The 13,096-nt window shown below is 43.3% G+C and overlaps 1 protein-coding gene across 1 annotated transcript in view; it reads right to left on the bottom strand.

The window, feature by feature from the left end:
- CDHR3 (cadherin related family member 3) overlaps positions 1-13,096 on the bottom strand; it is an 80,177-nt gene that overhangs the window by 50,674 nt on the left and 16,407 nt on the right. The window contains exons 3-4 of the mRNA XM_007526979.2: positions 10,360-10,525; positions 7,232-7,329 (exon numbers count right to left, since the gene is read on the bottom strand). Of these exons, the coding sequence (XP_007527041.2) occupies positions 7,232-7,329; positions 10,360-10,525 (264 nt within the window). The remainder of the gene's footprint in view (positions 1-7,231; positions 7,330-10,359; positions 10,526-13,096) is intronic.

The raw sequence follows: 13,096 nt of genomic DNA, 5'->3' as shown, positions 1-13,096 counted from the left end.
AGGTCAGAATTTGCCAGAAGAGGATAGAAAGGGATGAGCAGGGCTTGAGCCAGGAGGCCTGGGTTCCACTGGAGTTACCTGACTTAGGCAAGGACCTCTGTTCCTTCTCTAATTGAAATTAATGGGCTGCTCAGCAGAGCTAAAGCATGCCAGCCAGCCAGGAGCCATGTCAAGGCAACATTCAGCATGTGACCATGGCTTTCTTCCCAGGAAAGGCACTACTGACTGCCACTTCTCAGAGTCAGGAGCAAGAGGGAGGCAGGGGAAAACCCCTCCCCCTGGTGCCCTCCCAGCAGCCCAGCTAGTAGCAAGGTTATTGCTCTTTTAATTTAATTCTTTGTCTGCTTCTGTGAAGACAAAGCACATTTCACTTTATGCAGAGGCCCTCCCCTAATAGAAAGGCCAAGAGAAAGCCCCTGATGGAGGAATGGCTGTGCTAGATCACTTTGCCTCCAGCTGAGAAACTGATTAATGTCCTGAGAGTCCCTGAGGAGGCTATGCTGCTGTCGCTAGGCCATTTCCTAACAGCGGGGGAGGAAGAAGTGTGAGTTTCATAGATCTCCTTTGGGAGGTGCGGAGAGGGCAGGGGGGAGAGACCCAGAGAAGAAATGGCAGTCAGTGTAATTGTTTGCATCTGGGCCTTCCCGCTTGTCTGTTTATTTTGAAGCTGCTATTGCTATGTGCCTGCACCTGCTCACAGCACAAAAGTTGTGCTGAGAGAAGAACTAAAGCTGGATTTAAACCTCTGTTTAAACTGCCAGTCACCTGTGACAGCTGAGGAACTGCCAGTCACCTGTGACAGCTGAGTACTTGCAGTATGCCTGGTCAGAAATGAGATGGAATGTGAGCACACAGTACACATGAATATGGAGACTTGCTATGGAAAAGCAGATGTTCAAAGCAAAGAACTCTAGGGAAGGAGGTGAATGGAGGGGTGGAGAGGACGTTGGGGCTCTGGTGCTCCATGGTAGAAAAGGATGGAGAAAAACATTGGGCTAAAAGTGTCTATCACAGGGAGATGAAAACCTGTAACCATGGTAGAGGCTAAATTAGGGCAAGACATGAACATTACAAATTAACCTGCTAGGCTCTATTTTTTGTTTACAAATTTGAGGAGGGGAGGGGAGTTAAATAACAACAAACTCTCTTTTCAACCACCAGGTTCCAGATGCTAGCATGATGCTGAACAGATAATCCCACCATTGTGTCCTGGAGCTCTGCTTCCCCAGAGCCCTTCCCCGCTAAGAAAAGAGAGAGACAGGCTGGGAGTATGGATCAAACTGTCAATGCCCATATTCAGCAGGGAAGCAATTACGGAAGCCAGACCTTCCACCTTCTGCATCCCACTATGACCTTGGGTCCATACTCCCAGAGGGTTAAATAATAGGAAAGCTATCAGGGGAGGGGATGGGATACAGAGTTCTGGTAGTGGGAATTGTGTGAAATTGTACCCCTTTTATCCTATGGTTTAGTCAATGTTTCTGTTTTATAAATAAAAAAAATTTAAAAAAATAAGTCAAGTGTAGGCAGCTTCATGCACATGTTTAAGGGGTTATTCTAGGCTGCCCTTATTTGTTCAGGCCAGTCATTTTCAAAGCATAGTACACAACAGGATCACTTTCCTGATGCCCAGAAATCTGCATTCTTAAAGCAGCCTGGGTATGTTCTCCAACTGGAGCCAGAATATCCTCTGAGAAACACTCAGAAAGCCACTGTGACTAGCCTTTCTAGGCAGATGAGCCAGTCTGGGGGATTTGCAGTCCGACAGAATCCAAAACTCAGAGAGAGAGAGAAACAGAGACAGAGACAGAGATACTTGGGAGGTTCAGCAGATTGCCAGAAAACAGCAACTCTCAGCCCCAGCAGCAGAGATCAACTGGAAACTATAAAAGCTGATACCTTGGCCCAGCCACACCCCAAATTTATCTCAGCATATTCAGGGGGTGGGGCCCAGACACCTGTGGGGTTTTTTGTTTGTTTGTTTGTTTGTTTTTACACATTACTCTCTTGACTTCAATACTTCCTCAAGGTTGAGAAGCCCTAGTTTGGTCAACAGCAAATTAACTCATCTTTTTTCCTTATACAGAGTAAAATATGTGTCGTTTAGTAGCCCCCAAGTGCCCAAAATAAAATGTTTAAGTATAAAAGCCATAATATGTTACTTCCTAAACTGTTACCACCTTTTTTTTTTCTAGTTTGCGAAGTGCTCCTTCTAAATTATTTCACTGCTCCAGCAGGCTGGCCGCTGACCTTAAGCAGCTGTTAGTTCTAGCCCAGGTGTTAAAAATTTCATTAAATTTTTCCCCTGCCAAAGAAACTCTTCTCTCTGCTGGTGGGAATGTAAATTGGTCCAATCCCTGTGGAGAGCAGTCTGGAGAATTCTCAGAAGGCTAGAAGTGGACCTACCCTATGACCCTGAATTCCTTTCCTGGGGATATATCCTAAGGAACCAAACGCATTTATTCAAAATGACCTGTGAATACCTATGTTCATAGCAGCACAATTTTTAATAGCCGAAACCTGGAAGTAACCCAGGTGTTATGTTATTAATGAATGTGCCTTTAAAGCATATTCATTAATAGTATTGTCCTTAATACACATAGTGGGAGTCTGTTAAGTGTTTGCATTTCAGTCACTTACTCATGCAAACATAGAATAAATTTTGAATGAATGAGTGAATGAAAAAATGATATGCATTGGCAGAAGGATCATATTTTTGTAGCAACAGACTGTGCTCTGACTTAAGATGTGTCCAAAAACTGTAAAACAACTTTGTTTCAGACCCAGTAGTCTGTATGATATTGGCTCTGCTTATTCCTAAGACTCACTTCCTCCTGTTAGAAAAAGTAGTCCTGTGGAAGCTGCAAATTATGCAGCAAACAGCAGAAACAGCCACCCTGGTGTTACCAACTCTCCAGGTGTCATATTTCAAGTGCTGTTCCTGAAAGGGAAAGCCAGCATTGCTGGCTGCCAGCAGCCTAGGTGACCCACTTTTGAGCCTGGCCCCTACCTCAGTAAAGAAAAGTTTGGTGGTGATGTTGTTGTTGTTGTGTTATTGTTGTTGTTGTTGTTGTTGGTGGTGGTGGTGGTGGTGGTGTGTGTGTGTGTGTGTGTGTGTACCTCTATCTCTAAGAAAGAAAGACAAGAAGGAAGGAAGGAGGAAGGAAGGAAGGAAGGAAGGAAGGAAGGAAGGAAGGAAGGAAGGAAGGAAGGAAGTGAGAAAGAGACTATCTAGCTCAGTGAGAACCATGGGGCAACTTACTGTTGCTATGCTTCACATTGGTTTGGTCTCTCTCTCCCCCCCTGCCAGGAGAATTGGTTTGGCCCTTGCTAGTTTCGCGCCTTTCTTTCTCCCCGCCCCCTATGCTATGTAGTTCCAGAGTTCTTGACCCGGCTGCTGGAGGACAGATCTGTGTGGTGATTAGTTTAAGGGTCTCTCTCTGCTGCCAGAGGACAAAGACAGGAGAGCACATGTTTGCCCGCTCGTGAATAAAGCTTCTTTGCCCAGCCGTGTGTCCCCCAGTCTCTGTCTACCACCGCGAAGCTAGCCCAGCCTGCTGGAGCCCCGAACACTAACGACAACTTATCAGGGCATAATCTTCTGCTTCATGGAATTCCTAGCCTACTTTTCTCTAGAGAATTCTGTTCTCTAGAATTTCTGGTACTCACTCTTCATTATTTTTAATGTGGCACTAGAGAATAGATCCAGGGTCATGCATATGGGTGATGCCACCACCGAGCAATATCCTAGGGTCTAGTTTTTCACTCTTGTTTGTTTGCTACTGGAGCTCAGTGTCTACAGGTTCCTATTGCTCCTGGTGACCATTTTTTCTTTCTTCTAGATGGAGAGTGGGAAACAGAGAGATGATGAAAGAAAGAAAGAAAGAAAGAAAGAAAGAAAGAAAGAAAGAAAGAAAGAAAGATGACAGACAGACAGACAGATAGATGATAGATAGGAGAGATGCCGTGGCACTGTTCCCCACTCATAAAGTTTCCCCCTGCAGTTGCTCTCATGTGGTTTCCTGAAGCTGTAACCTGGGTCTTTGTGCTTGGTACATGTGTACTTTACTGGGTGAGTTACCTGCAGTCCTCTCATCCTTTTTCTTAAGGAGAGGAAAAGATACACAGAGAAGAAAGACACCACAGCAAGTTCCACCATCATTGGAGGTCCCCTAATGATGTTCATGGTGCTCCTACACAGGGGTGGTGACTCAAACTCAACACCTTTGTATGATAAGGTATATGCTTACTGAGTAGCTATCTCCCAGCCACATTTTTGTTTTGTTTTGTTTTTCTTTCTTTTTTTTTTTTAACTTGGCTCCAAGCAGCTCAACTTCATCTCTTGCAAAGAATTTGATGTGTCCTAACCATGACCACAGAATGCCAGCTCAGACCTACAGGGATGCAGAGGTTACATATAGGTTCTTATGCTCAATATGGGCCCCAGAGCAAATTGATGAGGTTTACAGTTAACAATATTTATATACTTTTCCCATCTTTGGGAGCTACTCTCTTTCCTGATCCAGCTTTATGGTCCTTTTTCCAACTATGACACCATCTCCCCAGACAATAACTTAGGTCACCTGCATATTAGATGTCAAGCTCAGGCCAAAACTAGTAAAGCCATGGGCCCATGGAATATACCTAAAATAGATCTACTAGCTTTTTTTTTTAAAACAGAGACCTCAAATCTTCATCTGCAATATTCCAGCCTTTAGGTCCATGATTAGTCAACAATTTGTTCTGCTTTATATCTTTTTTTTCACCTTTTATTAAAAAAAATTTTATATTTATTTTCCCTTTTGTTACCCTCATTTTTTGTAGTTATTATTGATGTCATAGTTGTTAGACAGGACAGAGAGAAATGGAGAGAAGAGGGGAAGACGGAGGGAGAAAGAGAGACACCTGCAGACCTGCTTCATCGCCTGTGAAGCGACTCCCCTGCACTTTGCGTCATGTGCGCTCAACCCACTGTGTGACTGCCTGACTCCCTCTCTGCTTTATATCTTAACTCTTTTTCAGTCACCAGGTTCCGGATGCTACCATGGTGCCAACTTGACTTCACTGGGCAGACAACCCCACCAATGTGTCCTGGAGCCCCATCTCCTTAGATCCCTACCCCACTAGGGTAAGAGAGAGACAGGCTGGGAGTATGGTTCAACCTGTCAATGCCCATGTTCAGTGGGGAAGCAATTACAGAAGCCAGACCTTCCACCTTCTGCATCCACAATGAGCCTGGATCCATACTCCCAGAGGGTTAAAGAATAGGAAAGCTATCAGGGGAGGGGATTGGATACAGAGTTCTCATAGTGAAAACTGTGTGGAAATGTACCCTTCTTATGCTATGGTATTGTCAATATTTCCATTTTATAAATAAAACTTAAAGTAAAAAACAAAAACAAATGTGGTGTGTACCTCTTTTGGATGTCTGGAGGTGTGACCATGGAGTAGTAGCAGATACAAAGTCACTCCTCCAAAACAACAAGAATTGACAACTAATGAACATAAATACTATAGCCTCAGCCACCAAGTTCCAGATGCTTCTATGATTCTATACTGACTTCCCTGGGCAGTTGACCTCACCAATATGTCACAGAACCTCACCTGTCTAGAGACCAACCTTTTCTAGAGAAACATAGAGTTAGGCTGGGTGTGTGGATTGACCAGCCAATGTCCATGTCCACTGGGAGATCGATTGCAGAAACCACAACTCTTTCCTTTTGTACCCCCAGAGAATTTTGGTCCATATTCCCAGAAGGGGAAATGTAAGGGGAAGATGACTTTGAACCCCTGATCCACTGTGATCCAGAATGCTTATGACCAGGAACTTTTCTTTCTGCCCCATCACTGAGAGGGAAGAGAATCTGAAGAACACTTGTGGAAGTCAGGCCCTTTTTCCTTTATCTAAATGGAAAGTATAAGGAGGAAGAACATTCACAAGTTGTAATAGGTGTGGGTGTAGGTTAGAAAGGATGTAAAGGTAGGGCCTTAGAAGTAAATAAAAGCAGTTATCAGCTTATACATAGGGTCAGCAATCTTTACTCAAATGGCCCATATGCTTCTCTGGTGTGTATCTTTTCATTTCTTTAAATAAAAGTTTAGAATATCAGGGGAAACCCTATGAGGAATACTTTGATAAAGTTAGGTATTAAAAAGTACTTAGTAATAGAATAAAAACCACTCATTTGAATCATATAAATACAAAAAAAGAAGTAATGGACATATACTCGATGGACTACTTCTCAGCAATTAAATAAGACTTTGTCCTTTGAGACAAAAATGAATGAAACTGGAAGTGATTATGCTTAGTGAAGTAAGCAAGGAAGTGAAGGACAACTATGAGATGATTTCATGTGGAATATAGAGGACTGAAACATGTGAATTTGAAAAGAGAAGAAAATATATGTATAAATAATAGTCAAGTCATATCTAAGACCTTGGGAGAACTATATTGGTTACTATAGGATGGGGGTGCGGGCAAAGATCTTTTGTGGTGGGAGTATGTAAAAGTATACCCCTACTGTCTTATAAGCTTGTAAATGACTATTCAATCACTAGTAAAAAAATTTAAGGTAAATAAAGGGAATGAAGTATAAATACTTGTCTTTAGGGTAGGAATTTTATGCTTACTTTATTTTTTACTATGTGTGTGTATGTGTGTGTGTTTGGAGGGATAAAGACAGAGAGAAACTAAGGGAGGGAGGAGCATGGTTTCACTGTCAAGCTTCCCCACTGCAGGTAGAGGCCAAGGGTTTGAATGCAAGTCTTGGCATACTGTAAGTAATACATGCTCTCAACCAGGTACACCATCACCTGGCCCCTTAAGCTTACTGTAGAAATGATATAGATGAATCCTTATGAGTTTCAATTTTATAATATCGAGCATTATCAACACATCAAGCAATGTATAAAAGTGGCATTCTAACAAATTCTCATTGTCCCCTACTATGTTGAGTGCCACAGTTCTTCTGTTGATTGAAAAAATTAAGGCACAGAGAGGTTGGGAACTTCTTGTCCTGGGTCACACTTAATCATGAATCCAAACCGGGGTGTTTGTCTCCAGAGCCACCTCACCTATTCCCACCTCCCCTGAACCTCACACATTGGCAGTGGGAAGTCTTCCTCCCCTTCTTGCCACCCAAGTTTACCCTGCCCCCAATCCAGGCTCTCATGCCATAGGCAATACCGGTGAATCCTTCTCCAGGTCAAGGGGGGTGGGGGTAGTACTTACACTGAGGGGGGTGTTCTGGCTTGTGTCTTCTGGATCCCAGGCCTCAAGCTGATAAATGGACCCAGGTTGTTCTCCTTCTATTATGTAGAGCTCAAGACCTAGAGCAGCACCCAAAGTGGAATGAGAGATCTTGTAATACATAAAGCATGTGAAGAATACCCAAACCAAGGCAGCAATGCACAAAGAGAATCAGGCACGTTGGCATTTTGGGTAAGACCCACAGGCCCACTTGTTGGAAGGTGGTAACTCAGTGGAGTGAGTCTGTTTATAGGAGTGAGTAAAGTGCTAGAACTGATCAAGTTGGTTTCAAGTTTCCATTTATTTTTTTCCTGGAGAGGTAAACTAGGGTACTGTGGGCAAGAGGGAAGTAAGTAGTAAATGAAGAAATATATGGCAGGGTGAGGTAAGGGGATGGTAGTAAGCAGGTAGGGCACACATGTTATCATGCACAAGGACCAAGGTTTGAATCCTCAGTCTCTACCTGTAGGGGCAAACTTCACAGTTAAAGAAGCAATGATACAGAAGTCTCTCTTTCTTTCTCCTATATCTCCTTCTTTCTTTTTAATTTCTCTGTGTCTATAAAAAAAAGGGGGGGGAATGGCTACTTGGAGCAGTGGATTCATCTCATACAGGCACAGAGCACTAGCAATCCTGTGTGTCCTGAAGCAGAAGGGGAAGAAGAAGAAGGAAGGGAAGGAGGAGAGGGAAGGGGAGAAAAGTAGAAAAAGAAAGAGTAGTAGTAGTCGTAATAGTAGTAACAGGAGGAGGAGCAGCAGCAGCAGTACTTGTGACAGTGGTATATGGCTGGCAAGGGTGTTTGAGCATACAAAGGACCAGTGAGAATAAGTCAGCAGGCAACCAAGTTACAGGAAGGCTAAATTTGACTAGAATAGGCAAGTCAGGACATAGTCATCAAAGAAAGTGACTGATATCCAGTAAAGAACCATCTGCCAAAAGCAAGACAGAACAGGGGCAAGTGACATGAGGAACTCAGTTGTTCACAGTTAGGGAGAAGGGAACACCATACATACCTCTGGTGGAGTCTTTTGAGTAAACACAAATTTCACTCGCTTTGGGGACTACATTCCCTTAATAAACCTTTATGCTGTTTCATCTTATTCAAATGCAGGGTGTAGAGACAGGGGTTTTCGATATCAGGACTTTCTACAGGAGTGTTCCTGCTGCCTGGGGTGAGGACAGGAACCTTCTCTACAGGTGTGCCACCACCTGTCCCATTTACTGACACTCTTAATTACAGCACCTAGTAGTTAGGATTTCTATCCTATCACCTGCATAGTCTTTGGCAGGTCAGAGTCTAGGGGCTGAGGTTTATTGGCATCAGCTTTTTGAATTATTTTATTTCATCAGCCTGGCAGAAACTGTATTTATAAATTTACTCCATAATAAAGGTAGAGAGGTAGCAAGTAGCCAGACTCACCCTGAGGCTGCTTCATGTCCTCAGTCTACTTGAATGTACATATGTCTCCTACACTGTGTAAGGAAACCCACTGAAGTGTACTGAGTATTTCAGCAAAGGCCAGTGGTTGAAATGAGAGGTCTGAAAGTGGAGCAGAAAGGAGATGGCTAACCAGGGGATTGAAGGGCCCAACCCTGTTTTGCTTTTTTCTGGAAACCAGCTCATCTCCTCATTCCAAATGTTAATTTCCAAACATAACAGAAGCCACCTTTAAGGAAATTCTGTCTCCTTTTGTGCCATGTGCAATGAAGATCATATATACAGTCTTCCCCCCACCCCCCATCTTCTTTTCTTTATGTTTTATTTGATAGGAGAAAGAGAAAGTGAGAGGGTGGCCCAAGAGGTGGCGTAGTGGATAAAGTATTGAACTCTCAAGCATGGTGTCCTGAGTTTGAGTCCCAGCAGTACTTGTACTAGAGTGATGTCTGGATCTTTCTTTCTCTCCTCTGATCACTCTCATTAATTAATAAATAAAAATATGGGAGTTGGACAGTAGCGCAGCAGGTTAAGCACAGGTGGCACAGAGTGCAAGGACCAGCATAAGGATACTGGTTCCAGCCCTCGGCTCCCCACCTACAGGGGAGCCACTTCACAAACAGTGAAGCAGGTCTGCAGGTGTCTGTCTTTCTCTCCCTCTCTCTGTCTTCCCCTCCTCTCTCCATTTCTCTCTGTTCTATCCAACATCAATGACATCAATAACAACAATAATAACTACAACAATAAAACAATAGATATTTAAAATAAATAAAAATATAAAAAAAGAGAGGGGAGGGGAAGGTAGAGAGGGAGAGAGAAAGAAAGACACTTGTAGCACTGCTTCACTACCCAGGAAGCTTCTTTCCTGCAGGTGGGGAGTATGGGTTTGAACCCAGGTCCTTGTGCATAGTAATGTGTGCATTCAACTTGGAGCACCACTGCTCACCGCCCCTATATGTATAGTTCTTATTTAAATCACAACATCACAGGTGTCTATTGAGCATTAATGTGGAGACATTGGCTAGGACATTTAGTCAGGCATTCAGGGAGAACATCTACTGTACTGATTAATTTGGAAGCTCTCAGTACCATCATGCATGATTTGATGACATTTTATTGGTAGTGGATTACATATACAATGTTGGCCCTTACGGAAAACCTAAGTGTGCTGTCACCAACATACATTCTAGGTTTGGACTGGCACATCTCTGACATTTATTTGCACAATGATGGAACTGTCTAACAACACATTTCTCAGGTGTCTCGGTTGTTAAGCAACGTTAGACTTTATATGGATGATCTTCAAAGCCAAGGGCTACTCTGTGTTAGACCCTGGGTCCAGACTGTCCTCAAGGGCTCAATTAGGTCCTCGAGGAGAAAGAGCAAGTCCTTCAGTAACTAGTATACAATGACAGACCAGTAGTGGTCTCAGCCCACATTTCTCTGGAACTTCCTCTTCCTCCCTAGGACAGGGAGAGGCCCCAGAGAAATCACAGCTGGGAAGGCCTTTGCCAGTAAGCTGGATATTACGATTGGGCTGGAGGACATTTCATTTGTTCCTTTCTCATCAAACAGCTGCCTTTTCCAGGGAAACAGCTGCTTGTTTATTTATGTTTTTGTCCCTTCGGCCCCTCATGCCACCTCTTAGACTGCATCGCACACTGGGTTATCTTACCTTTTGCCAAGCTGCCTAGAAACTGAGGTGGTTCATTCACATCTGTCACCTGGACGGTCAGGACCTGCAGGTCAGTGACCCCAACATCATCCTTAATGTAAATCTGCAAGTCAAATATGCGTGGGCCTGTTTCAAAATCCAGGTCTTCTTGCCCAGTAGTGACAACCTTAAACCAAATGAAAAAAGCTTAGAAGCCAAGAGAAGAAAGTACTGTTTTGTATGCAGACATTTTGCAAAAAGATGTTAGGAGGAAGGAAGCAGCCAGCATCTTGGAAAACTTTTTCCACTCACTGTCAGAGCAAGTTGTTTTGCCTTAGTCCTTCCAACCTGAGCCCCCTGGCATCCCACTCTAGGGACTCTTGCATTTGCTGTTGCTCTTCACAGAGAAGAAACGTATTCAGAAGTTATCCTGGTTCCATTAGCTGGAGGTGGAAAGCCTGAAAGTTGAAAAAACCTAGTACTCCAAATCTCTGGGATATATATATCCTGTACAATGACTCCACTACTCCCAGTAGCCACTTTTTATGAGAGAGAGAGAGAGAGAGAGAGAGAGAGAGAGAGAGTTAGAGGGTAAAAGATGAATCTTTCTCCTACAGGTGAAGACCAGGGGCTTGAACCCTGGGTCCTAGCACATGGTAACTTGTCTTCTACAGGGTGTACCACTACCTTGCCTCTGGATTCTCTCATCTTCAGGCTAAAGATGCTGCACTTTTCTGGTATTGCTATTAATGATACCCTGATTCATCTCTCCACTCTAATATGTATGGTCTTATTGGGATGCCAAGAACACATCCAAGAATAAGCAAGAGAAGAAGGACATATTTGCATAAATAAGAAATAATCTTTACTTCCAACAATATGTGTGTGCCTGAGCACACACAAGCACATGCATGTACATGCTTTGCTACGTACTCATCTACTGTCAGAAACTTGTCCTCCACATTACAAGTGATGTGGAGATATGAGAGAATACCATGAACCAGGGTCAGAGAAACACCACTTGAATCTAGACAGTTGTCCACTTAGAGCCATGGTGAGAGCACCCTCCTGAGGATAAGAGGAGTCATTCTACTACGACCTCTGACATGTGCAGACGCATCCTTGCCTCCAGTTTATGGAGGTCATGGAGTTCTCAGAAGATGCAGAGGCCTTTGGGAACTCACAAAAGCCCTCAGGTATGAAACTTCTGGTTCTTTATGGGGCTGGGAGAAGGCAGTAAGGCATTTTGTATTCTCTAAGAAAGATCTAAACCCAATTCTATTTTCCCTGTTGAGGTTCTAAACAACCTAGGGAACTTTGTGTTACCTGTCCCTGACTTTTATTTCCCCTGGATTTAGTTAGATACCTAATTCTTATCCTAATTTACTAGTTCACAGTATTATAAAAGAGTCCAATCACGATATTTTAGGAAACTGGGGTGAGGGGTATTGTGAGCAGTGTTTAGTTAAAGAAGGCTCCCACTCTCTTTGCCCCCTCCCATGTCTCTATCTAAATACAAAGTGGAGAGACACTGGAGTCAAGCTGGTTGACTCCAAATTCCAGTATCCCCGTTTCATACCCTGTCTGTATCTCCACGTTTCAATCTGTGTAGTAGGGACAATAACGTCATCTCCTTTGCTGGGTGGTTGAGACTGTCAAATGAGCTAATCTGTGGAATACTCAGGTATTATTGTCTCAGACTATAGAAGCATTCAGCAAATGCTGGCTTTGATGGTCACTAGGTGGTCAAAATCATTCTGTAAATCAATGTCCCCAAGAGCAGCCTCTTCTTTCAGGGCCATCTGCTCTGTTTCCTGATACATCCTAGTTTCCTGCTAAGTCTGGGGTCCTTTCCTGAACCCCACGTTTGAACAGACCCTTGACCAAATTATCTACAACAATCCCTTTTCCTTGGGAAATAGCTCTGTTACTTTGGAAGAAGAAAATAGAACAGTGAAAGATTTCAAAAATACTACATCTAGAGACCAAAGGAACAACAGAAAAATTGTTTTTGCTGTTACCAGCATTTATGAAGTGTTTCTGCACTAGCTTCTTGTCAGGTTATTAATTTATTTATTTACTGCTGCCAAGGTTTTGTTGTGGCTTTCTGCCTACAGGATTCCACCACTCTCAGTGGATTTTATTATTTTTTCTTTTTCCCAGATGAAGGGAAAGAGAGGAAGGGAGAAAGTGAAGGAGGGAAACCACAGTACATAAAGATTCTCCTTTTATGATGCTCCCATGTAGTGACTGGGGGGCTCAAACCCAGCCCTCATGTTTGTGAAATTTCCAGCACATGGTAAATGCTCTATAAATGTGAACCGTGCTCTACTAAGTGAGTGGTCTACCAACCCAGTTATATTATTTAATTATTACAACAAATGCAGGTTGGCAAAACTCCCCCCACCACTACCATCCCACATCTGAAAAGACTTTGGCCAAGAGGAGAGGACATTCCCCAGGTCATAGATGGAAGAGGTAGAACCTTTATTTTGGTTCAAGCAAGCTGGCTGCAGAGTTTTGGCAACAAAACAAAATAAACAAAAACAGTTAAGTTTGGTTTTAGGCAGATTAAGTTTGAGCTTGTTCTAGACAAGGCAGAATAAAATTTGCAGAGTTTACCATGCTTGTGAAAGAAGATGGAAAAATGGGGAGTCAGACTAGGTGAGAATAGGCAGCAGGCCAGACCTCAGGACCAAAGCAACACCCACCCACCCCTTGTTTAGAGTGCAACTCCCCCTGACTACTCAGAACTGTC

The sequence above is a fragment of the Erinaceus europaeus genome, chromosome 8 (assembly GCF_950295315.1).
Source record: "Erinaceus europaeus chromosome 8, mEriEur2.1, whole genome shotgun sequence".
NCBI classification, from domain to species: Eukaryota; Metazoa; Chordata; class Mammalia; order Eulipotyphla; family Erinaceidae; genus Erinaceus; species Erinaceus europaeus.
This window is presented reverse-complemented; position numbering and strand designations above follow the sequence as displayed.